This window comes from Ochotona princeps, chromosome 10, assembly GCF_030435755.1.
Source record: "Ochotona princeps isolate mOchPri1 chromosome 10, mOchPri1.hap1, whole genome shotgun sequence".
Classification (NCBI taxonomy): Eukaryota; Metazoa; Chordata; class Mammalia; order Lagomorpha; family Ochotonidae; genus Ochotona; species Ochotona princeps.
In genome coordinates this window covers 856,630-883,932 of record NC_080841.1, presented here as the reverse complement: position 1 = coordinate 883,932, position 27,303 = coordinate 856,630, and the positions used below count along the sequence as shown (strand labels likewise).

General features: G+C 52.6%; 1 protein-coding gene across 5 annotated transcripts in view; it reads right to left on the bottom strand.

The window, feature by feature from the left end:
* SMG7 (SMG7 nonsense mediated mRNA decay factor) overlaps positions 1-27,303 on the bottom strand; it is a 48,453-nt gene that overhangs the window by 17,332 nt on the left and 3,818 nt on the right. For 4 of the 5 annotated variants that reach the window (XM_058668930.1, XM_058668931.1, XM_058668933.1 and 1 more), the window contains exons 2-9: positions 23,674-23,812; positions 15,381-15,412; positions 13,889-14,006; positions 12,098-12,230; positions 2,518-2,689; positions 1,035-1,106; positions 293-443; positions 45-180 (exon numbers count right to left, since the gene is read on the bottom strand). In XM_058668930.1, coding sequence (XP_058524913.1) covers positions 45-180; positions 293-443; positions 1,035-1,106; positions 2,518-2,689; positions 12,098-12,230; positions 13,889-14,006; positions 15,381-15,412; positions 23,674-23,789 — 930 coding nt within the window. In that variant the 5' untranslated portion in view covers positions 23,790-23,812. The remainder of the gene's footprint in view (positions 1-44; positions 181-292; positions 444-1,034; positions 1,107-2,517; positions 2,690-12,097; positions 12,231-13,888; positions 14,007-15,380; positions 15,413-23,673; positions 23,813-27,303) is intronic. The other variant, XM_058668932.1, reaches the window with a different exon arrangement.

Sequence of the window (27,303 nt, the reverse complement as noted above, 5' to 3'; positions counted from 1 at the left end):
GGTTCTGATTCTGAGACAAACATCTGCTCTGTGCAGGATCTCACCTTGAACTGCTCCTCCAGCTTCTCTCGCAGAGGGCTCAGCTTCTCCAAGCTCCTACTCAGGTACACATGCCCGTGGAACTTAATGAACGCCTTGATGAAGTCAGTGACACCCCACTTGGTTTTCACCTCATCCCGGCTGGAAGAGAAGGATGCGTCCCTGAGGCACAGACAGGCAGCCGAGGGCAGTGCCAGGACGGGCCGACAGCTGCTGGTGTGCCACCCTTGGCGCCACGAGAGCAGAGCCTCACCTCTCCAGTGCTTTAGAAAGTGCTTTCTGTAGGTTCGTGGAGGCAGCTGGGAAAGGGAACTTGACAGCAATGCTTCTGCAGTAGTAGAAAATGGTGGTCAGGTGGTCTCCTTTGGAAGACGCCAGGATGGCCAACTGGTTGTAAGGCTGACCTACGGGGAGAGCCAGGTGCTAAGGGACCCAAGCCACACAGCCGAGCCCTCAAACACACAAAGGAGACTCTAGGACGTGGCACGTGTGCCACCCTCAATACAACGGGGCGCTGTGTGCCAGGACACACGTGGTAGAAGCCAGCAGTGAGCGGGTCATCCCAGTGATGTCCTGCTTACTGCTAACACACAGAGCAGTAAGGATTCAAGTAACTGGTTCCCTGCCCCCACGCGGGAGACGTGCACCCAAGTGCCAGTTGTCAGTTTTGGCCCAGCACAGAGACAGGAAAGGACCAGATAGGCAAACACTGCTGGCTCTGAGGAGTGCGTGTGAGCGCACCCAGAGCCCACACTGCCATCCCTGCCTCAGTTCACTGTGCCCTCTCGAGCGCGGCCACCACACCGCCAAGGACCTCCCGCCAACAGATGACTCCACTCAGTCTATGAATGAAAAGGAAGCCAGAGTTGTAGAAACAATGGCAGATCACATTAACTCTACTTGTACTGTTTTATAAAAGAATAAATTCACTTCAGGCTCTATGAAACACGCAGTGACACCTGCGGCGCCTGGCCGCCAGGGGCAGCTGCTCTCACCGTTGGAGGGCACGAGCTGGGCTGCATGCCTGTAGTAGGACTCCGCCTGGCTGGTCTGGTTTCTGTACCGAGCTGAAAAGGAAGAAAATTAAAAAAAAAAAACCATCAGCAAAGTATTACCAAAACAGCTGTAAACTCTGAAGATAGTGTAACTGTAGGATTTTGTGTGAGGCTCTGTGTCCAGCCTGCCCTACTTGGGCCAGTCAGCATCAAAGCACCCACCGTACACATCACGGAGCCCGACTCCGGGGCCTCCGTGCTTGGCTGTCCCAGCGCTCCCTACGGACTATGCTGGGCACTTCGAGACATAACGAAACAGGAACACATGATCTGAAATGATGTATTTCTTTGACATTTTATAAAAAATATTTTTTTGAAAAAATAAATTTTTTAAAGTGTAGGATTTTGACAAGAGCCTACACTTGCTCCAATGGATGAATCTGAAGTTAGCCGTCCCTGATGCTCCCAGAACTGGCTGCTGACTCGATTCCATCCCCAAGGAGGCACCGACTGAGGGCATTAAGAAACCTAACACCTTCCTACTTAAAAGCAGTAATGTTCTCTAATCCTTGTGGCTTGAGGACAAGCAAAACCTAATCCTAGTGTTAATTTATTTACAACCTTCATAGGCCACCCTGAAGGAACAAGCAAAGACAGACTACTTCTCATGGGAATGCAGGCTCGCCTGGGGTGCAGCGGGCTCCAGGAGACGCTCCCACTGCACAGCCCTGGGCTTCGGAAGCACACCCACATGGCAGGTGCACCTCACACTTCATGCTAGGCACTACTTGCCTACACCTGCATCGTATTTAAATACAACTTAAATCTTAAGCTGATTGGGGTGACGGACGGTGTCGGACTCTGTACTAGCAAACTCGCACAAGAATCAGGCCTGGGATCATCTCAGATGAAGTTTCTTGGGAGATCCCTCCAACTGAACTGCTGATCTTAGAACCCCAACCATGAGGAGACTGTCAGCCAGTGGATTCTGAATAGGGTTCATTGTGATTGGAACTGAGAGATTGGCAACAATCCAGAACTGATGAACTATCAAAACTGTATGAGCGGACCCTCAGAGCACGCCTCCCGTTGGGGATCTGGGATGGGTGGGAGGTTGGGTGGGGCTTTTCCCTTTGTTTTTTTCCCTGACCCCAGATACAGGGTAAAATGATATTGATGTGGAAACAATGGTATTACCCACTTTCACCCTGTAGCCCTTGACACTCTGTTCCCTAATCAACTAAGTAAGATCATTAAAAAATAATTAAAACAAACAAAAACAAATAAATACAACTTAAATCTTCACATGGAAGGTGTTTCCTTCAAGACGCTCTGCCAGTTCCACGATGCTGACAACTTCTTAGTTCCCAGGAGCACAACCACAGCTCTCACGACACCCCTAATCGTGTAAGTCTGGCTCCACTTAGGGGGACATTTCCCTCTGTGACTACTGCAAAGACAGGCCCTGCCCACTGAGGCTCACCGATGTCTCCAAGGTGGACCAGGCAGTGCTGGCAGATGTAAGAACAGGAGCTGGACTGTGGCTTCACGATGGCGCTCGTATGTGTCTGCTTATTGCTGATAATCCCCAACTGGGAAGACTTCACACGACATGGCAAATCTACATTGAACACTGTACACAGTTCTTGCAACAACTGAAAGAAAAACAGAACCAAGATGGAGTAGTTGGCCAAAGCACCCTCGTAGCAAAGCGAGTCCCTTCTCGGGTTACGGACTGCATGCCATGCTCCGCTGAGGTCTGCACGAGAACTTCACGAAGCTTATGTCAACCTTTCATAAGATAAAACTAGTTTCATTTATCATTAATCATATCCTTTGAACTGCTGTGAATTAGAGCAAGCGCGAATGTGCATTTAAAACAAACAGCAGGACTGGGTGCTGACTCAACCAGCTAATCCTCTACCTCCAAGCATTGGTTTGTACCCCGGCAGCCCCGCTTCCCATCCAGCTCCCTGCCTATGGCCTGGGACAGCAGTGGAGGACGGCCCAAAGCCTCGGACCCTGCACCGCGTGGCAGACCCAGAAGAAGCTCCTGGCTCTGGACCGGCTCAGATCTGGCTGTTGTGGTCATTTGGGGAGGGAAGCAGTGGATGGAACATCTTTCTCCCCAGTCTCTTCCCTGAAAATCTGCCTTTCCAATAAAAATAACTAAATCTTAAAAACAAAAAACAATGAACAGCAGCATTTTTCAGATACTGACTTGCAGAGGATCTTCAGGCACGTGTGCAAGTGAAGCAGGCCACGCCCCACTTCTCTCGGAGCACACACCAGACACTCCCCGTCGACCTCAACCTGAGGCGACTCCTACGAGCTCTGCTCTCTTCCTGCAGGGTGGGAGGGCAGCGAGGGGCTCTGCTTCCTGTCACAGCCAAGCCCTCTGGACACGCCTACCACCCCATGCCAGGGCTCTCCCCTCTCACACTTCTTTCCCATGGCTAAACACAGCAAGGGCCTTTCAACAAAACCAGACTGCAACCGTTCTCTCCAGGCCCCTCAACTCCTCTCCAGGCCCCTCAACTCCTTTCCAGGACCCTCCCAAAGTCTCTCCTTCGTCTCAACCACTTTTCGCCACGCTTCCTGGATTCCTGCCTGACCTCACTTGGCCGCGGCCAGCTTCCGCAGAGCCCCTTCTCCCCGGCTGCACTGGCGCTGAGGCCTTCCCCGGCACAGCCGGCAGCTCTGCCGTCACTGGCCTGGGCCTCGCCGGCTTCCTTGTCAGTCTGCACTCAAAGGCACCTCCCACCTTCCTGACCAAAAGTTTCATTCTTGCCCCACACCCCACCCCTATTCTTTTCCATTCTATTCTCACTCACTCAATTTTCTGCTTACAAATAAATTCATCCAAATAGTTGGTTATGGATCAAATACAATGATAATAAAGACACATAGATGATTAGGCAAATCTGTGCCCATAAAGGATTCAGCCAAATGAGCAAATCAGGCACAAAATGAGAAACAGCAGGAAGGAAAGAGAGGGGAAGTAGCAACAATAAAAATACGTGAACAAGCTAAGAGAACACTCTAGGAATGTACACTAACCTCCCTCCCCAGGCCACTGGCTGGACTGTTCCCCTTATCTCTGTGATAAACCAACAATGCCGTGTACCTAAGCATAGAGCCTCTCCCTCCAGATGAGAATATGGGGCAACAGAAGTAAGGGGCTTGACTAAGCTTCCAGGTTAGAAATACCGACTTCATCGTTACTGTCTAAAGCACAGGACTCACAGTACAAAATAAGAAACTCAAAATGACCTGCTACCATTCAGAACTGTTGAACTATCTAAACTGCTTGAGCAGGACCCTTGGAGCTTGCCCCACGTCGGGGACCTGGGATGGGTGGGAGGCTGGGTGGGGCTTCTCCCTTTGTTTCTCCCCTGACCCCAGAAATGGGAAAAAAAAAATTAGTGTGGAAACAATGGTCTTACCCACTTTCCTGTGAGGGGAAAAAAAAAGAACGGAAAGTTTCAAGCACCACAGAGCCTGCAGGGCTACGCAGACTCCAAAGGGAAGCCTGCCAAGCTGCAGGGCAGAGAGCAGCTGAGGCTCTCGGAGGGTGAGGCGTGTCATCAGATAATCCATGTGAGCACCAGCTCTCACTGCAGTCACTCAGACTGGCCTCTGCTGCTGCTTCTCAGATGCATGGGGAACAGTGTGTTTCCCTTTAAGGGAGTGTGCTAACATCCAGAACAAAACATAGGCATCCAGAGGTGACCCCACAACCCGGGAGAACCACCACCAACAGAGGTTTTCCATCACTGGACGCTGTCCTTTTGCAGATACTTACACATTGAGACTACAGGCTTTTTTGTTTGTTTTTAATCTAGCACAGAAAGATCTCTACATCCCCCCCCCCCAAAAAAAAGACCTGTTGCTGCCTTCCTAAGTTCAAAACCACCCCCAAGGATGGCCCAGCTCCTAGGGCCCTGCAGCTGCGTGGGAGACTCAGAAAAAGCTCCAGGTTCCCCTGGGTTTCCGGTCAGTCCACGTTTGGCCACTGTGGCCATTTGGGCAGTGAGCTAACAGATGAAGAGCACTGTGTCTCTAACTCTGTCTTTCAAATAAAAACTAAAATAAATCTTCAAACCAACCAACCACCTGCAAGACTAAGGATGAGTCCTGTAGGAGCTGCACCTGCAGACGTGCGACAGGCAAGGGAGGGGCTGACATGAGCCGGGTAACAAGGTCACCTATCAAGTGGGAAGCTGAGCATTGGCAACGGATGAAGAAAACCCAAGGCGGGGGTGGGGGATCAGAAATGAAGCACCGCCAACGACCAAAGGACAGACAAGGCTGAGAATGCTCACCAAAACGAAACCTAATTCGGTCACAGCACGGCGGGGCGTTGTCAGCAAGACCTCTGCGGGAAGCGGGAGCTTTCTGGGGACAGAGCAGCTCGGCTGGCCAAGGGGCAGTACCAGTGCACCAGCAGACAGGGGCACACGTTCCAAACCACCAGGCCCGCACACGACAACCATTCTGTGACACTGTCTTCACACAGGGGCCCACAAGTGCCTCTCCTGGTCGCAGCCTCTCGTAGCTTGATGGGGTGCTGACTAGGGTGTGACTGACTTGATAACACACAAGCACTGAGCACAGGACATTCCTAAGGTGGTCACCTCAAACTGCCAAAGCACCCCATGAGCGTATGTCCACTCTGCTCGCCAGAGGAGGGAGCCAGAAGCCACGGGCGTGGCCCCACCTGTCACCGGGACCTCCAGCAACACTGAGCAGGATGGCAGAGAAGGTCCCTCACGCGAACGCGGCACTGAAGGGCAATGCCCGCTGACGTGCAGCGCACAGAACCAGCTCCGCTGCTCTCTGCTGTGGACAAGGACCTGCGGCACAGCACAAGGCCACACCTTTACTTCAGCCGGGAGTCTGCTTCTGCTCGAGCAACTGGTGTCTGGAAAGGCGACGGTGAAGTTACCCATTTCAGAGACGTTAAAATAAGGATGGGAAAGGCTTTAGAAATGAAGAAATTCAATCCTCTCAATTCACAAGTGACTTTCAGGTTTCAAACTCATGCCTGACTTCTCAGCTGGCCCGTCACCACATGGCTCGCGGTGACAGCACTTCCGAGCGCCGTGCTGCAGCCCTGGCTGCTCTCTGCTGCACCTGCCGTCTCTGTCATGACATCGCAAGATCTGGCCTGACCTCTGACAGGACTCCCAGTGTGTTTGCCTTGGCCGTTCCCACTGAGACGTCACTCACAGGGACAGAGCTGCTGTCTTCTTGGACACCACAAATCCAGTTCAATTTGAGCGAGTTTTACAGCGATGCTGCCCAGATCTACTCACTCCTTCATCCTCATACAGGAGTGTCCTAACCAGCTCCCAATCCTGAGTCACTGCACGCTTACGAATGCACACCACCCCCACATGCTACTCCCTTATTCTCCAAGGCTGTGCAACCACACTTCACCTCAAACCCGCACGTGGCATGCAGGCCTGGTCTACTTCCTCAGTCTGCTGGCTGCCTCTGCGATCCATGTAACCGTTATCTGCTTCGCTACCATCACAAACATGCAAGAAAAAGTCCTGCTAACAGTGATAACAAAGTGTAAGACCGTTTCTTGATGCTCACTGCTGCTCCTGCACAGCTGTGCAGATGGCAGACCCAACACAGGCCGAGAAACCCCAAAGCAAGTTGCCAGAACCTCCTCTGAGGAAACCATTTCTGAGACATTTGACTTACTTCAACTTCTTATACTCTCACAAACATTACATCCCCTCCCAGAAAAAACAACACAAATAAAAAATACCCCCTTTTACAAAATGATACTTCCTGCTTTACTCTATGGGATGTTTCACATTCCCAGTGTGATTAAACTCGTGAGCACGTATCATGCGTAGTCACATCACCAAGAGGCTGGCCCTGTGGCACACAGAGTCTGGCGTCCCCGCCGCCCCATTCCCAATCCAAGTTCCTCTTAGTACTCCTGGGAAAGCAGAGAAGATGGCCCAAATGCTTGGGTCCCTGCCATGCACATGGGAGACCCAGATGGAGTTCCAAGTTGCTGGTTTCAAACTGCTCCAGCCCCAGCCACTGCAACTGTTTGGGGAGTGAGCCAGCAGAAGCAGGATTTCCCTTCATTTCTCGGACTGTAACTTTCAAGAATGACCAGCTAATCTGGCCAATGGCCTGTGGCCGTTCCTCCTGCCTCCCCTGGCATCAGCTGCACCACCTCCTCTTACTCCCTTCCCGCCTCCACAGGCACGTTCCAATCCTGTCGTACAAATCAGACAGAAGACCGAAGCTTTAAAGTCCACTATGCTTCAAAAGCTGCAAGCAATAAACATGTTTTAGAACCTGTTCAAGTGATGATGGGAACTGGGATCCGGCAGAACCCAGCTGAACACAGCCACTGGCAAGGGAGGAGGAGGGGACCCGGGCTACCAGGCCACGGCCCGAGACTACTGCCTGGCGCCTTCGCTCAGTAAGCCACCCTTGGGGCAGGTGCTGCTGGTGCAGGAGCACGAGCTGTTGGCACCTCCACCTACTGCACAGGGGCTGCTCCTACACGCCCCACGAGTGCTCCACGACTGGCTTACACAACAACCAGTGTAAACATCGTGGAGCTGCTGTCTGCCATGCTGGCATTGCCTGTAGGTGCCAGGCTGTGCCCCAGCGGCAATATCCAATCCAGATCACTGCTAATGGTGCAAGCAGAGGACGGCGGCCCAGGTGTTTGAGCCCCTGTACCCACGCGTGCGAGACTCCCGCCTTCAGCCTACTCGAGCCCTGGGACTATAGCCACCTTGGGAGTAAAGCAGCAGATGGAAGATCTTGCCTCTCCTCTCTGCAACTGACTCTCAGATAAATAAACCTACACATCTTTTTAAAAATTATCATACCATTTATAATAGTCTCTCATGCCCGTTTTACAACTGTTGTTCTCAATGTTAAACTGGAACTTATTCCTTTGCTCCTTCAGACATGATTGTTATTACACAGGTCTCCTGATCTGTGGACAAACTGTAAAGGAGGAAAACCAGTTCTGCTTTCATGTCTGCGCTCCACGAGGCTTTCAGGAAAGCAAAGGACAAGACACTACTGGACAACGTGACAATGTGACACGCTGTGATTCTCTGGGAAGCAACAAAGTTATATGAACCGTTTTTTCCAATTTGAAGCACTGCTCGACAGAAAATAATCCAATTTTAGAGGAAAAGAACCCTTCATGCTATGCTTAAAGAAGCTCATCCTTAGAGGTTGGCACTGTGGCATACGGGTTAAGCTGCTGTCTGAAGTGCTGGGATCACGTATGGGAGCTAGATGAGACTTGGCGGCTCCACTTCAGATCCGGCTACCTTCCAATGCACCTGGGAAAGCAATGGGTGATGGCCAAGACCCATGTGGCAGCCCCAGGTAATTAACGTTCCTGGCTCCAGCCTGGTCCAGCTCCGGCTGTGCGGCCATTGGAGCTCTCAGTCAGCAAAGAGAAGGCCTCTTCCCGGCTCTCCTTTTTCTCTAGTTCTTTCAAACAAATAAAATAAAAATCTTAAAAAAGAGAGAGAGAAGAAAATACTGAGGGACAGACATGTAAAAGTGGTAACTTATCCCAAATGGGGGTACTAATAAAACTTTCTAGATACCACATAGACTGTGTGAGAGCTGGGAGCTGTAACGGACCGAGCCAGGCTGGAATGTGGTACTCAGCTGACCAGGCTGGGAGCAAGCCAGGGTGGAACAGGATGTAGCACCTGCTGGCACATGTGAATCTAGGCCTGGGAGAAGCTGGGGAGAGCCGGGCTAAGCGCAGGCCAGGCCAGCCTGCAGCACTGATCAGCATCCGTACGAGCAGGGTCCAGGGACAGGCAGGACTGCGCCAGGTGAGGCTAAAGCACCACCAACGCACAAGAACACAAGAGGTCTGCAATATGCCAGGCGAGGCTGAAGCTCCCACTGCTCTGCCCAAGAGCTGCAGCTGCTGGTGTACCAGGCTGGGCAAAGCTGCAGCACTCACTGGCATGCATCTGGGCTGGGTCTGGGAGCGGACTAGACTGGGTGTAGGACAGGTTGGGTGAGGCCAAGGTCCCCACCAGGACACACAAGAGCCAGAATGGGTGTGTGCCAGTCAGGCTGGGCCACAGTACCTCCCAGCACTCACAAGATTTGGGGGTTAGGGGCAGGGGAACCTGCAGAACCCCCCTGCTAGGCTGCAGCTTCCGCCGGTAAGCATGAGAGCCAGAAGTGGAGGCAGGCCAGGTCAGGTTGGGCTGCAGCACCTGTATATGCGTTGGTCTGGGGGCAGGTTAGGCTGGGCCGGTTCACACTACACATTGGTACAAAAGAGTCAGGCTGGGGTACACACCAGGTCAGGTTAGACCGCAACACCCTACAGTCCACGTGAGCGCTGGAGCTGGAAGTGAGCCAGTCTGGGCTAGGCTGCTGAACCTGCCAACAACATCCAGAACTGTTGCAGGCCGCGGTGAACCAGGCTGCAGCACCTGCTGGCACACACAAGACCCAGGGCTGGGAGTGGACCTGCAGGGGAACCTTGAGGACTCCCTGCTGGGCTGCTGCTTCCACTGCAGGAAACGAGAGCTGCAACTTGGGGCAGACTTGTCTGGGATAGGCTGTTGCTGCATCCACTGGTAAGAGAAGAGGGTGTGAGCAAGCCAGACTAGGCCACAGCAACAGTTGGTGAGTGCTGAGACTAGATGCAAGTTATGTCATGCTGGACCACAGTACGACCTGGCAGGGGAACTGTGGATACTACCCTGTTGTGTTGCAGCTCCCACTAGAGAGCATGGTGGTGGTTATTGGGGGTCATTCAGACTAGGCTGAGGCACCTGCTGGTGTGTGTGACAACCAGACCTATGGAAGGCTGAACTGGGCTAAGCCGCAGGACCTGTCAGTTCACGTGAGATGGGGCTGGAGGCAAGTATGTGCACTGGACATTAAAGGTAACAGACTGAGCCAGACCCTGCCCGGGCCGGCACACACAAGAGGCAAGTCTGAGGTCACGCCCCGAGGTAAGGTTTCTTGGGGGACTTCCCAACGAGACTGCTGGACTCAAACTACAGTCACAGGAGGAAATCACAAGACATGTGGTTCGACCATGTAGCAGGACTGGGCCTCCTCAACAGCGGATGCCTGTGCAGTGGACAGCATGCCCAGATGTACAGGGGAACATGACAGCCAGCTTATTTAGGCCAGCAGAGGACATTCAATGCCATGCCAGAGGATGGAAAGTGGAGCAGGTTGGACAATTTTCCTGGTCAAGCTTTGCAGTAAGTGTGGGTCTATGAATACACTAAGGTGAACTTGGTCAACCAGCACACCTTGGAAAGATTTTTCCAACCCTGGTTTTGCCTCAGAGCTCTCAAATGTGTTCAATTAACACCTCAGAACATTCTTCCCCGAATCAGGGTTTGTACAGTGCCAGACAATGACTGTTCCTCATCCCCAGGTGCCGATGCAGTTTGATGGCGAGGGGTGACCCCTCCCCTCCTTCCCTACAGACGCGTGCAGAAGGACTTTCAGAATCTTTGCTATTGAGGAGACACAGCCAGCTGAACCTCCCCTGAAGGCAGCGGGAGCAACTGATAAGGAGATGAATAAGCAGGAGACCTCCAGGTTCACAGGTTTAGATGGAGGACCTGCTAGAGGACTGGACACTGTCCCTTGCTGCTGAGATGTAAATGGCCCAAGCCCCACCTCCCTGGATGTCGACCTGACCACCTTTTTTTTTTTTCTAAAGATTTATTTATTTTTATTGGAAAGTCAGATACACAGAGAGGAGGAGAGACAGAGAGGAAGATCTTCCGTCCAATGATTCACTCTCAAGTGAGCCGCAACAGCCGGTGCTGCACCAATCCCAAGCCAGGAGCCAGGAACCTCCTCCAGATCTCCCATGCGGGTGCAGGGTCCCAAGGCTTTGGGCCGTCCTCGACTGCTTTTCCAGGCCACAGGCAGAGAGCTGGATGGAAAGTGGAGCTGCCAGGATTAGAACTGGCACCCATATGGGATCCTGGCGTGTTCGGGGCAAGGACTTCAGCTGATAGGCCACGCCGCTGGGCCCAACAACCTTCTTTTAAAAATCTGATGCTGTTAATAAACTTTGGCTACTGACCACCAGTAGTCCACATGTTACTATAGGCTCTGTGCACCAAGTCCATCGCTGCAGAACAGCGACAGACACCGAATGAGAAACAAAACTGAGAGCCCGGCACAACATTCCAGTGGCTACATCCTCGCCTTGCATGCACTGAGATCACGTTTGGACGGCTACTGTCCCGCCTGCTCTGCTTCCCGCCCAGCTCTCCGTGGCCTGGGACCCTGCATCCACGTGCAGGCCCGCAAGAAGGTCCAGGCTCCTGCCTTTGGAGCAGCACAGCCCTTGCAGCTGTGGGCACTTGGGAGTGAACCAGTGGGCAGAAGCTCTCTCAGTAAATCTGCTGTTCCAATAAAAATAAATAAATCTTGAAAGTCTTCTCCACAGACCAACCCATCTGAATGTCTCAGACCACTGAAGTTTAGACACACACACACAACCACAAAAAACCTGAAACACTTGGTCTCACCCACCTTCCTCAACACTAACCCCTAACCTTCCCCCAAAGGAGACCCACATCAATGCCCATCCCTCTCAACCACACAAATAATGCTAAAATAAAACTTAAAACTTCTATCCAGAAAGGATAAGGGAAATTAAAGTGAAGACCATTCCTCAAACAGAAAAACCTGCCTCATTTCATACCTGGTTTAAATAACACTTCGAAATCTATACAAATTCCACCATGTAAATAACAGTGTTTTGAAAAGTGACTTGACAGTTCGAGCTCTAACTTCTCCTCACCTGGCACCTACAGCTGCTGTCCCAACAACTCAGCTCGGACTCACACTGCCACACACTTCCGTGACTGGCACTGCTGCTGGGTCACGAAGGCCTTGTTCCCATTTGTGCTCCCTTAGCCCAAAAGACCTTTTGCTGAGTCTTACAGCAAAAAATTTGAAAATGAGTATTTCTGTGCAATTACAGGTGGTGGACAGTCAGTGAAGCCAAGAGGGAGAACACGCGTGTCTGCAGGACTCACCTGCGTGTAGAAGCCACTAGCTGCCTCGAGGAACAGGGAGAGGTTTGCCTGCACTTCACTCCGATTCGGGTTTGCGCGATTCTTCGCCTGGCCTTGCAGCGTTGTGATCTGATTCTTAAAGGCGTGATTCCAGCTGAAAACAAAACGTGATTCCATTGGGTCAGCAGACAAGAGTCTCCCCGGTAACGAGCATGGAGTGTTCGGTGTAGTTACACCAAACTAGGTGGTAAGCCTGCATTAAAGCTACTGCTTAAATAACTTGATGCTCCCCTGTGCACAGACCAGACATGCAGCAGAACACAGCCAACCTAGGTAGGCCCTTACCACATGCTCAGTAATCGCACTGAACCTTCAGCGACTGCAGCCTCACAGCTGAGCGATCCCACTACACAGTCACAGCCACAGTGATACAAGCTGTTTGCAAATTTCCAGACAGCGTGCCCAAAGCAACTGTTCCCTGTCCCGTGATGGCGCGTTTGTAAAACCCTATCTCCAAAAGCTATTCCTATGGTTTTCAGTTCTATTCCATAGCTATGTTTATTTCTCTCAAGATTAACATTTTCTTTAGTGTCTAAAATACAAGCCACGTTTCAATTTTGTCTCTTTAAAATAAACAACATGAGGCTGACACATAGCACACTAAATGGTGTTATAAAATGCCTTAACAATTAAGTTATATTTAAAAATTGGCTTAAATTCAGTTATGGTGAAATACAGTCACTGACTTGAAACCACCATGGGGGGCTCAACAGCAGCAAACAGACGAGTTCCCACTGCACCTGCAGACACACCCCCACGCACATCAACCCGAGGCTCTGAGAAGCAGGCACCAGGTCTCTGGTCTGCCAAGCGCCATCTGGATATTACAGAGTGATCCACCGGGCATCAAGATGGCCGCAGACGGACACCCACTGGCTTTCTGACCCTGCCTCTGGCCGCTCTGGCAGGGCCACACCATAGGTTTGAGGCGTGATTAGTGACTTACCCTGTGGTGTCATGTTGGGTTGCTCTCCTTGGGGACAGCTCGCCCTTGACCCCAGCTCCACGGCCATGGGGCTGTGACCTGCTGTGACTGAGAGCCACTGCAAGATTTCCAAAAACCACTACGTCCCCCAGAAAGCTGCCCGAGATGGGAGAACCAACCCTTCCCACCACTTAAGGTTAGCGTGTTGGCAGGCAGAACACCTGAACTGACTCTGAACTTGCCCTCAGGTGACCGTCCCTGCTGCCTTACGGTGGAGGACAAGGTGGCCTGGTTTTCCGTCGTTCCGTTCCTTACAGGGAGCATAGCAAAGAGTTCAACTACACAAAATGCTTCTTTGGTCTTATATGAAAAAGAAGAAAATGCTGATAAATGCTGAAAAGTTTTCTATACAAGGCAAATGCATTGTCCTCCTGGAGAAACAGATTCACTTGGCAAGCCCAGGTTCCCAAACTCTCTTGAATTTTTTCCAAAAGACCTGCCTTCCTTCTGTGTGGGGCGAGGCGCACAGAATGAAGCGCCTGAGGAGGACCAACAATCAGATGGTGCCTTTGGTGGTTACTCTTTCCGAGCTACACTTCTGAGGCTCCCTGCGAGAGCCGTCCGCAACAGGTGAACGCTACATTTTCCTTCTCCGCTCCAGACCGTCTGAAATAACAAATGCTCTTCCGAAAGAGTCACTGACACCAGACTGTCTCTACGTCGGAAAACCTTACAATGATGCACTTAAGCAAACAAACCACTCAACCTGTCCTCAAGTCTTGATGCATTTCTTGCTCAAACAAGGACGCTCAGGTGACAATACTTACAGATCCTGCTCGACTTTCTTGTCTAAAGCGTACTCCAGGTCAGTGACCAGCATCTTCTGGTACAGATCTTGCAAAGCCTGTCTGGATGTCCAGACCTCCGCAGGCGCCAGCTTAGAATCTGAGTGATAAACAAAAACACACCACACAGGTCAACACACAGACACCACCACCTTCACGAGGACTCCCCCCGTGGCTAGTGACTCTGCTTTAAAATCCCTCTGTATCTATCTTTCAGCTTTGAAAAAGCATCATGAAACAAAAATAGCTAAAATCAGCAAGTGATTCACCCTATCGTATGCATATCCTAGCAAGCCAGGGCCTGCCAGACACCCTGTCGGACATGACAGGGGGCCAAAGTTGGTCTGCTGAGGACAGGGACAGCTGCTAGCAGAGGCCAAAGGGGACACCGGGTGTGGCAGGAAGGACACTGCAGCTTGTCATGTGACCACACACGTGAAACCAGGCCCCCTGTCAGAGCCCTGGACCGCGCAGGCCCTCTCAGGTCCAGTGGTGCCTGCCGGGCAGACGCTCACCAGGCTGTCAGGGAGGCTGCCCAGGCGCCCACAGCTGCCTCCGGGCAGCACCTTTGCTCCCCTCAAGTCTGCAGGCTAGCAAGTCCCTCACTAGCCTTTTAATTGCTAAACAGACTGATGTATCATCTACCGAACGAGCAAGTCTGACACCTTGGCTCGAGTTTCTGAGCAGTCCATGCCCACTACAAAAGCCAACCCACAGTGACTTACTGAGGGAAGAGTAACGCCACTTCCGGTGGCAATTCCAGGGGACGCCCGTGCACAGCACAGGAAAATAAGCCTGCTTACAGGAGAGGAACAGGCATCACACCAACCAGGTTCGCACCACGCTTTTCTCTGGGCCTCCTGGCACAGCAGCCTGTGGCCTACCACATTGGGAATGAAACCTCTCACTGTGGAGCTCCTCCTGGGCCTTCCTGCCGAGTGACATCTGTCTCTAGGTGTCCCCTCATACTGTGACAGAGGGCAGGCTGGTCACCACACACTTCCAAGTTTGGAGCTACAACCTGCCCCTGACTGTCGGTGGTTAAGTTTACTCATTCTTCCCAAAGTCCTCAGCCATCACTCAGAATAGAAAAGAAAGCCAATGAGGTAACTCACTCAACTTCAAGGCCTTCCAGTATTGTTCTCTTGCAAACATTTTTTTTGCAGCATTATCTACTACTCAAGTTTGGGTAATTAGAAATAAGGACGTACGTTTCTTCAGGAAGGTGTTAATGTAACACCATAAGATGTCTGCTTTATGTGGTATGTATTATTGTTTTTCTGTATTTCCTCAATCGTTATAAACTAAGTGGGTACATGCACTAAATTCGAGAATATTCAACTCGGTGTGGCATATATTAAAGTTCTTGACAGGTTAAAATAAGAATTGGAATCATGAAAAGCAACACTGAAGTCCACAGCACGCCGTCACTCCTCCTGGCGCTCAGGGAGCACGCAGACACAGCCAGCCGTACCTGTCATGTCAGCCTTCAGGACTTCTGCCTGCCTGCGGGGGAAACAAACAGGCGTGAGCACGCGGTCACGGTCACGGCCCTCAGTGGCCGCGGGGCTGCTGCTGCAATGTCGCAGCCTCGGCACCTGCCAGCGACAGCACCTCCCTGTCCTCATTGGCCTCCAAATCTGATCACTGAGGAAAACAAAGTGTCTTTAAATTAAATGCTGAAAATATGGCAGTCATTTTTTAAAAAGTGGATAATTTTAAAAATATAATATAAAATTCTTACATTTAATGTTCACACTATTTTTTGGAAGTTTTGTTTATTTGAAAGCCAAAGAGAGTGATGTCGTCCATCTGGTTCACCACCCACATGGCTGTTAAGAGCCAGGCCGGGCCAGACACGTCTGCAAGCAGCCAGGACCCGAACCAGTCCCACAGCAGGGGGCTTCGCTGCAGCGCCAAGTGCCTGCCCTGCCACGACTCAGAGGCCTACCTCTCAGCCGGACCCTTGCTACTCCTAGCACTTCAACACTTCAACCAGCTCACACACTCTGGCCCTGTTTCTTCTGCCTCTCTTTAACCCTGCAGTGAGCAGAGGGCAGCATCCCGACTGCAGCGATCCACTACACACCGCCGTGCACTCTGGAACAGTCTCCCCGCATCTCCCCACTGCGCCTCACCCTGCCGGCCACCGGCCACCAAGGACTGCTGTGGCCTGCTGGCTTCTCCACCCTCGTGGGGCCTCCCCACCTGCCTGCCTGGGGACTGCCACTTATTCTCCTCCCCCAGGAGGCCCACCAAGATCGCGCGGGCCCCAGCTTCTCTCACAGCATGCTCCCCACCACAACCCACCAGGCAGTGCAGGGCACAGGCGGACGAGGGCACTGACATCCCAGAGCTGGACCACAAGTGGGGCGGCCAGGCCTGAACCAGCCTCTTGGGACACTAGAGCTGCAGTGGCCACAACACTGGCCTCAAGATTTCCATTTTTAAAATACACTTCTGACATGAAAGTTACAGAATATTAAGGCTCTAAAATTTCTACAGTAGGTATTACTTCAGCTTTCGGTTCATTAATATTCATTGTGAATTTTTATTTCCTACCAATGTGAATAGAATGCTTCCATGCTTTGCACCTTAGTGGACCACAGCAGGGTGCAAGGAAGGACACGAGGCCAACATGGGAGTCAGGGGAAGATGGCGAGCCCCACACCAAACGCCCCAATGCACACGGCATGGCCTCCCCGAGACAACCCTGGGAGGCTATGGCCAACAGGGCACACGGCATGAGGCACCGGCCACTGTACCAACGCAACCACAGTCTGCCTGCCTTCTTCCGACTCCCGCAAGAGCACCATTATGCATTACCAGCCAGGGCCAGCCAAGCCCTGGATCACTACGTCCCTGAGCTGCAAAGCTAGAGGATCAATTTCCGCTGCACCCTCATGTTAGCAAAAATTCTTCTTAAAATCATGCATCTGGGCCCGGCACAGTAGCCTAGCAGCTAAGTCCTCGTCTTGCACACACTGGGATCCCATATGGGAGCCAGTTTGTGCCCTGGCAGCCCCGCTTCCCATCCAGCTCCCTGCTTGTGGCCTGGGAAAGCAGTCAAGGACGGCCCAAAGCCTTGGGACCCTGCACCCACGTGGGAGACCCGGAGGAAGTTCCTGGCTCCTGGCTTCAGATCAGCCGAGCTCTGGCCATTGTGGTCATGTGGGGAGTGGATCAGCGGACGGAAGATCTTCCTCTCTGTCTCTCCTCCTCCCCGTATATCTGACTTTGCAGTAACAAATTTTAAAAAATCATGCTTCTGAAGGTTTTCTCATTCCAAACAATATTTTTACAGACAAATATCAACAAAGAGCCAACATACTAATATCATTATCTGTCCAAGAAAAATTTCAAACCAGGAGTTCAAGTGCTAGCAGCAGAAGCAGGGAATAAAGCGTGTGACTGTGAGCATAACAGCACAGCGGGAGTCCGGCTCGCCCTCAGGCAACAAGAGCAACCCAGCACCCACAGCCGAAGTTTTGTTTTTTCTGATTCCAAAGGCCAAATTGTTTCTATTTCTTTCAAAGTAGACTAAAAACATTCTATGGCAAAAACTAACAGGTTTGTGTTTTCTGCTGTCAATTAAACAACTTAAAAACATTTTTTCTAAAAGAAATTGAATTCAAAGTTTACCAGCAAGCTGGTAAGAAGTTCACCTTCCTGTGAGTGAAACCCCCTTCGCTGGGGACATGTGACTGTCCTGGCGCAGCAAGGCCACAGCCAGCACTGACTGTCCCTGGGGCCTGACTCTGTGACGGGTCCTGGCGCAGACAGCCAGCACTGACTGTCCCTGGGGCCCGACTCTGTGACTGTCCTGGCGCAGACAGCCAGCACTGACTGTCCCTGGGGCCCGACTCTGTGACTGTCCTGGCGCAGACAGCCAGCACTGACTGTCCCTGGGGCCCGACTCTGTGACTGTCCTGGCGCAGACAGCCAGCACTGACTGTCCCTGGGGCCCGACTCTGTGACTGTCCTGGCGCAGACAGCCAGCACTGACTGTCCCTGGGGCCCGACTCTGTGACTGTCCTGGCGCAGACAGCCAGCACTGACTGTCCCTGGGGCCCGACTCTGTGACTGTCCTGGCGCAGACAGCCAGCACTGACTGTCCCTGGGGCCCGACTCTGTGACTGTCCTGGCGCAGACAGCCAGCACTGACTGTCCCTGGGGCCCGACTCTGTGACTGTCCTGGCGCAGACAGCCAGCACTGACTGTCCCTGGGGCCCGACTCTGTGACGGGTCCTGGCGCAGACAGCCAGCACTGACTGTCCCTGGGGCCCGACTCTGTGACGGGTCCTGGCGCAGACAGCCAGCACTGACTGTCCCTGGGGCCCGACTCTGTGACTGTCCTGGCGCAGACAGCCAGCACTGACTGTCCCTGGGGCCCGACTCTGTGACTGTCCTGGCGCAGACAGCCAGCACTGACTGTCCCTGGGGCCCGACTCTGTGACTGTCCTGGCGCAGACAGCCAGCACTGACTGTCCCTGGGGCCCGACTCTGTGACTGTCCTGGCGCAGACAGCCAGCACTGACTGTCCCTGGGGCCTGACTCTGTGACTGTCCTGGCGCAGACATCCAGCACTGACTGTCCCTGGGGCCCGACTCTGTGACTGTCCTGGCGCAGCAAGGCCACAGCCAGCACTGACTGTCCCTGGGGCCTGACTCTGTGACGGGTCCTGGCGCAGACATCCAGCACTGACTGTCCCTGGGGCCCGACTCTGTGACTGTCCTGGCGCAGACAGCCAGCACGGACTGTCCCTGGGGCCTGACTCTGTGACTGTCCTGGCGCAGCAAGGCCACAGCCAGCACGGACTGTCCCTGGGGCCCGACTCTGTGACTGTCCTGGCGCAGACAGCCAGCACTGACTGTCCCTGGGGCCTGACTCTGTGACTGTCCTGGCGCAGACAGCCAGCACTGACTGTCCCTGGGGCCTGACTCTGTGACTGTCCTGGCGCTCAAGGCCACAGCCAGCACTGACTGTCCCTGGGGCCTGACTCTGTGACTGTCCTGGCGCAGCAAGGCCACAGCCAGCACCCAGGCACCACACCTTAAGTACTGACTGTCTGGGATCTCCACAGAAACAGTTCATTGTTTCCTGCTCCAGGGAACACATGAACAAAGGACTGAGTGCAAAGACTGCAAGTCCCTAAATCAAGTGGCTCTCTAGTGGCTTTCTCCTGTTTTCCACAATACAGGGAAGACAGTTCTCTCAGTATCTCCAACTTGCAACAAACGGGACTATGGAACGGAGTGCCCCACACCAGGGGAAGCAGTGAGCTCACGGAGGCCATGCAGGAGTTTCTTTATTTTTATTGCAAAGTCAGATAAACAGGGAGGAAAATCTTCTGTCGGATGATTCACTCCCCAAGCGGCCACAACAGCCAGAGCTGTGCCGATCCGAAGCCGGGAACCAGGAACTTGCTCCAGGTCTCCCACACGGGTGCAGGGTCCCAAGGTGTTGGGCCGTCCTCGACTGCTTTCCCAGGCCACAAGCAGGGAGCCGGATGGGAAGCGGAGCCACTGGGGTACAAATCAACTGATCGGCAAACTTTGAAGCAAGACATGGTCTCTGTTATTCACTAACTTTTTTTCCGTGTCCCCAAACAGTTATTTAGACAGGTGGGAGGAATAAGAGTTCTTACAAAGAGAAGGGACCGTATTTTCCTACTCCTAAATAACTGTTTTCTATTTCTTCTTCTTTTTCTTTTTTGCAATATAATTACCAAGAAAAACAATGGAGCTGTGCTCTGACACAAATGCTTTACTAAGTGCTAGCAAACACCTGCTTTGTTATTTGATATGTAAAAACAGTAACAGCATGCCTCATTGTGTAGCAGGTCACGGCCACGCCCTGGCCTGGGCCAACTACAACATTCATATCTTTAATAATAAAACAGCACTGGGCCGGGCGGCGTGGCCTAGTGGCTAAAGTCCTCGCCTTGAAAGCCTCGGGATCCCATATGGGCGCCGGTTCTAATCCCAGCAGCTCCACTTCCCATCCAGCTCCCTGCTTGTGGCCTGGGAAAGCAGTTGAGGACGGTCCAATGCTTTGGGACCCTGCACCCGCGTGGGAGACCCAGAAGAGGTTCCAGGTTCCCGGCTTCCGATCGGCGCTCATTGGCCCATTGCGGCTCACTTGGGGAGTGAATCATCGGATGGAAGATCTTCTCTCTGTCTCTCCTCCTCTGTGTATATCTGGCTGTAATAAAATGAATACATCTTTAAAAAAAATAATAATAAAACAGCACTGTCAACTATAGCTTTAAAACATAAACATGGGCCCGGCACAGTAGCCTAGAGACTAAAGTCCTCGCCTTGCATGCACCAGGATCCCACAGGGGAGCTGGTTCTAATCCTGGCGGCTCCACTTCCCATCCAGCTTCCTGCTTGTGGCCTGGGAAAGCAGCTGAGTACGGTCCAAGGCCTTGGGATCCTGCACCCCCGTGGGAGACCTGGGAGAAGCTCCTGGCTTTGGATCGGCTGAGCTCCGGCCGTTGTGGTACTTGGGGGGTGAATCAGAGGAGGGACCATTTCCTTTCTGTCTCTCCTCCTCTCTGTGTATCTTTCCAAGAAAAATAAATCTTAAAAAAGCAAAACATTTTTTTACTTTTAAACGAAAAAACTGAGGACTTCCATCAAATAACAAAAAGGATCACTAGAAAGCTGAATGCAACCTGGAGACCTCAGTGAGGTGTACGAGCTGCGGGGACAGTGCCCGCCGCTCTGGCAGGCAGACCAGTCACACGCGTCATCCCAGCACGGGGCCCTGCAACAGCTCCCCCCACAAAACAGCGCTTTCTGCTGCTGAGGGTCATGGTCCTCGCTGCACGGCTGGGGAGCCCAGAGAGGCCAGGGCCAGGCAGGAGTGCCCGGCTCCCCTCCGTCAGAACACACTCACAGAAGACTCTGACAGCCCATACACTGGGGACTGAACAATCACTTCACGATAAAATGTTAAAATGCATCACTAGGAGAAAAAACTAAAATTTGAGTTATCTTCTTGATTATATCTTGATTACACAAAATATTTAAACAATGCAAGGTAAGAAATAAAGGGTGCTCTTTCTTATGAATTCAAATGGTAAGACTCATGGTGCGAAAACTCCCAGTCAAGGGTGAACGCAGGAAGACATTCCCTCTGCCAACGCCCAGCTCCCTCTCTCCATCAGCAGGATTCCAGGGAACTAGACGGAGCCAGCTGCTAAACTCACGGCCAGCACGAAGCCCTGCAGGCCTTGGAGGGGGTGCTTTTCTATGACTATCAGGACTATTATCTAAGCAGAAGCTAAAGTAGGCTTTAAGTTGTCACTCTGTTCATTTTTTCCTAGTTATTTCCATGGAATCTTTAGTCATCTGGATAATAATATTCATCAATTGTAGTAATAAACATGAAACCCTAATCACAATTATTTGTGCCAACAAATAGCAGAAGGGGCGCATGCACAGTCTCAGAGCGTTAGAGACCGCCAGCCACAGTGCTATGCCGCTGACTTTACGTGAGAAAAGAGAGCCACACCAAGTGCTGCACTGCTCGGTCAGCTTAGCACTCAGCCCAGCCGAACCACCGAGGAAGCCACAGTGGCGTGGGAAGCCAGGGGCAACCACAGAGCACTGTCACAGAGGCCCTTTCCCAACATCACAAGATGTCCAGAAGTTCAAGACTGAAGCAGGGTGGTGACAATACGGAAGGGTGAGGAAAATACGGCCAAGAAATGGGAAGAGACCTTAAAAAGTTCAAGAGAAATGAAATCAAATGACCAAAGTGTCATTTCTTGGCATGAGCTGCACCAGGCTCAGGGCAGCCCTGTCAACAGTGACCCGACAGCGAGGCCATCCCTGGAGGACCGAGGCCCTGGGAATTGGGACTGTGCACCATTCGTACCTAAAGCAAAATGGATGCCCTTCAAAGATTTTTCAAGGTTAGGAAGCAAAGCAGTGGAAACAGAAGTTTAAACCAGGTGGACGCCAAAGAATCTCCCCGAGACTCACGCAATGAGGAATGAGCGCAGCCCTTGGCGCAGGGGCACCCCAGTGAGGGACGGGAGCAGGGCTGCTCCGCGGCAGTCCCCACTCGGGGATTTCTCTCCAGGATTGCACCATCACAGCCACAAGTCAGCTCCTGTTAGACTCTTCAATGTTTCAGGATGTTGATCCCACTTGCTTTTAACTCCCTTTGAAAGCAGAGGCAGAGGCTGGACCTGCGGAGGGTCCACGGTGACTGCTACTGTTAGCCCGTGGCCCTCCTCCAGGAGGGCACCTCAAGAGTGGACTGGTGTGGATGCTCTTCCGCCACGTGCTTCCACTGCAGCACCGCTGTCTCCCAGCTTAAGATGAGCAGGTGTCTGTAACTGGTGATGGCTCTGGGGACAACCCCCATAAAGCAGGAGTGGGGAACATCGGCCCACAGGCTGCACAAGGTCTGCCGGCGCCCAGGCAACTGCAGCTGGGAGCTGAAATCCAGCGAATCTGTAGCAGGCTGGTGGTTTAACTCGGTCACTTTATAAGGTGTGCAAATGCTGCCAACAACCACAGCAGAAAAAAGGCAGTGCACCACACTCCTAAGGCATCATTCCTCACCTGAGGGCCCACGTCCAGGACTGGTGGTCCGACTGTGGAATGCATGTGTCAGAACGGGGCCTCCTCCGTGGACGGCAGGCCCTGATAGACCCGGAGGATGTGGCAGCCCACTGGGGCCTGCAGAGAACATCTGGTACCGTAGAAGAGGAGGCAGGGCAGATTGGAGAGCTATCCCACACAAGCAATGTCGCCAAATATCCAGGTGGATGGAGACTCTGGGGTGGACTACGTCAGCAAATGGACACTGGAAGGATTTCCTCATCCTTGGATTAGCGAAATCAACAGCATTTCAGAGCTGTCAAAACCGCCTGAACAGAACCCTCAGAGCATGCTCCACATCAGGGACCCTGCATTGATGCTGGGTGGCCGTTCCCCATCCCTGGGTGCTGGGACGGTTGGAAGGCTGGGTGCAGCTTCTCCCCTAGTCTCAGCCCTATCCCCAGATACAGGAAGAAAAAAAAATTTGGAAACAGTGGTCTCACCCTTATCCTTTCCCCTAATCCTCAATGCTTCCCACCCCAATCAACTAGGTAAACATCACCAAAAACAAAAATTGAAAAGAATGAAGGAATAATGTTCATGACCCACCATGCCCAGTGGGCACGCCTTCCCAAGGGCGAGACCCTCATTCCCACAACTCTCTCAGGTAAGGAAGTAACAATGTCCTTCTTTTGCTCATGAGGAAACGGAGGCACAAGGTCACAGAGCTGAGGGCCTGCCGAAGAACCAGAGCTCCAGCGCCATCCACCAGAGTATGCCTGCCACCGCCAGGCTGGCCAGGCTGCACCCACGCGGACACACAACCCCATCGGCGCTCCCTGCACTCCAGCGGACCTGACCACGTGCAGGATTAAAACCACAGGATATCCAACCACATGGACCAACGTCCCCAGGCCGAGCGCAACTACGCAAGGACTTCATGCAGAAACATAAAAACTTTTTAAAATGTACTTCAGTTAAAAAAAAGAAAAAGAAAAACTGCTTTGACCACCAGACGCAAACCCTCACGACAAGTGCACACATGCTCCAGGTCTCGTGAAGACAGGAGAGCCCGTGGCATGCCTGTCCCCCACGCTGGCCAAGCAGGGCCGCCGGCTCTCCCGCGAGTGTCCACACAGTACAGGCACTTGTAATACACATCTCTGAAATGAAAAAAGGACAAATCCCTTGTCATTTGTGTCCTACCTAATAGCACTCGATCTCAGATGCTCCTCTGATTTCAAGTTCTCGGTCCTCATCTGGGACTGAAATGAAACGTTTGCTCCCACAGTGACTATCTGCCAGAACATCCAATCTTTCATAAGGCAGAATGCTTTAAGTCACTCTAGACAGGGGAGAGGGAAACAGGAGTTACTCACACACAACGACAACGTGACAGAAAGGCAGAGCCAAAATACCAACCCCCTTTTCCTTTTTGAATTTACTTTCTTAAGACAGGCAACTTAAAAATGCTTCAAATATTTCTTGTTCTGAGGCTGAAGCAAACACACACCTTGCTTCTGAAAGCTAAGTGGTGTGAACAGACAGAGTCTGTTCTCCGGGGTGCCCTGACAGGTGGCACATCTCCCTGCTGACCCTCTCTGGTCCCCTGCAGGTGCTCAGTGGTGTCAGGGGCTGTGTACACAGCAAGCACGAGCAGGCACGGCCCTGGCCATGGACAGACAGCTCAGCAAGAAGAGAAGCAACGAAGGGCAGGCTTAGAAAGAGGGACTTGGGAGTGACACTGTCCACACTTGGGGATGTGCAAGGCAGCAGGTCAAGCCACAGGAAAGCGGCACACTTTCTTGGGGACATCTACTCGGCTCCAGCTCTGGACAAAATAAGCTGCTCATCGTCTCATCCTCTCGTGTGGATACTGCGTCTCAGTTCAAGCCAAGCTCCGCCCCTTGCCAGGAGCCTAGGAGAATGACTCTCGACAGGCCCACTGTGTGTGACAAGGGAGATGGCACCATACCTACCTCGAGACGTCTGAGGCGCGCAGGAAGCAACACGCCAGCCACCTGGTCAGGATCAACAGTGACCGCCACTATGCCTCCTCCCAACAACTGGGCACAATTACCCTGAGGACGTCAATCCAAAAGGGGAAGCTAAGAACCCACACCGATCAGTTCCACAACAGTTTTTCTAACTGTCAAACACATCTGAAGAGGAACTTGCAGGCTCCCAGTGGTCGGGCCTCCAGCTTGACTTCGGTGGAAAATGAGAAAATGCCTCAGGAGCACACTCCTTGGTGTAACGCACTAAGATCCCACACTGACGGCTGCTTCTCGCTCTTCCGCCCTCCAGCTGCAGGAGCAGCGCTGCGGTGGGGGTCTGGATCAGCCTGGCCCAGCCCTGGATGCTGCGGCCACTCGGGAGGTGAATGGGTATGTAACATGTGTTTCCACCTCTGCGCCTTTCAAACAGACGAAAATGAACATTTTTCTTTAAATGCTGAGAAAACATCTCTACTCAGACTCACTGCAGAGATAAGCCACATATTTAAAAAAAGTGGAGGCCATCACAAAATTCAGAAATGTTCAGTCCCCAGTAACCAAGACCTGGGCTTACAGGATGTGCGGCCCCACGGAGCCCCTCCAGGCCACCCGGGCTGCCTGTGCAGGAAGCATTCAGGACCACGAGCAGGCCGCTCTGCCAAGGCAGCTGCTTCCTATCAAAGTCGTGGCAGAAGCAGCCCGGTCATTGTATATACCAGTTAAGGAGTGGAAGGGAAATCATACACAAACACCTACTCAGGCACACTGACAAAGATGGAGGTGAGTCTGAAGGGCAATCAGAATTCATGAACACTGGGCCTGGCAGTGTGGCCTAGCGGCTAAAGTCCTCGCCTTGAATACCCCGGGATCCCAAATGGGCGCCAGTTCTAATCCCAGCAGCTCCACTTCCCATCCAGCTCCCTGCCTGTGGCCTGGGAAAGCAGCTGAGTACGGTCCAAGGCCTTGGGACCCTGCACCCGCGTGGGAGACCCGGAAGAGGTTCCAGGTTCCCGGCTTCCGATCGTCGTAGCACCAGCCATTGCACTCACTTGGGGAGTGAATCATTGGACGGAAGATCTTCCTCTCTGTCTCTCCTCCTCTCTGCATATCTGACTTTGTAATAAAAATAAATCTTTTAAAAAAAAAAGAATTTATGAATACTGACACCCATCTTATGAGATCAATGACCCATGTAACATACAGATACTGATATCCCTCCACAGGAACAGGAACTGGGAGTGAACTACAGTCAACACTTGTGAGAACACCACTGGGACACAGAGCGGACCGGGCTGGCATGGAAACAGCAGGAGAGGGGCACGTGCTGCAGACCCCCCTGTGGGCACACCAGCAAAGTAGCAGAGGATGGCCCAAGGGGTGGGCCCCTGCACCCACAGGAAGACCTGGAAGCAGCTCCAGGCTCCCAGCTTCCCCCCCACTCTGGCCATCCAGCCTTTGGGAAGTCAATCAGTGCATGGAGTGTCTCTCCCTGTAACTGCCTTTCCAATAAAAATAAAATGAAATACATAAAAAACTTTAAAAAGAGAACAGGAAGTCAGTATTTCCAAAAAGGTATTAAGGGAAAAAGATGGTGAAGAAACCAGAAGATCTCAGACAGGGAGATCAGACAGGGGAAAGCAGGAACCCTAAGCCACAGGGGAGCACTCACTCCTCGGGGAACAGCAATGGCCAGAAGGCACAAGTGCAAAAGGTTCCCATCAGGCAGGGCCAAAGGTTGCAAGGCATGCCAGCCACTCTCAGGACTGCACGTGAACTTCCTGAGATCTCGGGAACTCCATGGGACAGGGAGAGGGAGCCATGGAGACACCAGGGAACAGGCCAAGTACGACCCAGCTGCCGCGAGACTCCCCTCCGCAGCACTTGGCTCTACTGCACTACTGTTAACTGCAAGGCAAGGATGCGACACCAGTCTATCTGACCGGGATCCAGCACCGTGGTTAACACTGAGCAGTCGCCCGACAGATCTTCAACAGTCATGTTATGGTGACAGCCAAGTGCGTGTGTACAAAAGATCTGAGAGAAGAAGAAAAACAGAAACAGGGACCTGCCTCTCTTTCTGCCCCTAGTGGGACCAGCTGGACCACGAGCAGGGACAGGCTCACAGCAGGGCTGGCAGGACCAATGTGGCAGGCAGGCACTGAGGGCAGGGTAGGAGACCAGGAAAAGCACGGCCCGGGACACTCTCCACCTGCCCAAGGACCTGGCATGTGCATGCTGCTAGCCAAGGATGGCTAGAAGGGAGACCCAGCTCAGCCTCACAGCCTGGCCACTGTGGCCATCTGAGGAACGAGCCACTGCAGGGACATGTTTTTCTCTCTGCCTTTTAAATAAAGTAAAAAAATCATTAAAAGACTAAAAGCAGGACAAGTGAAATCACCTCTCCCTCCCTCACTTCCTCACCTCACTCTCCCCTCCCACTCCCTCTGGCGGAATAAACGCCACCCTCTCCCCTACCACTCACTGAAACATCTTCCTCCGGAGACTGGAGGCTGCCACAGGCAAAGTCTCTATCGACTGGGCCCTGCACCCAGTCCGCACGCAGCAGCTGCCAACACACCGATGAAGACAGAAGCCTGACCGCAGTAACTGGTGTACGACTAGAGGGAGAACAGAACCACCAGAGACCATCTTCCCACTTCCTGCACCAGCGGCTCTGCCCCACCTCCAGGGACACCTGACCACGTGTGAGGGCCATCGGCCGTCCCCAGCAAGGGAGGCGGCCAGCAGGGACGCACACAGCACACAACGACCTGGCCTCAATTGCCAGAACGTGACTGGGCTGAGAAACTTGGTGTCAGTGAGGCAGACACAGAAAACA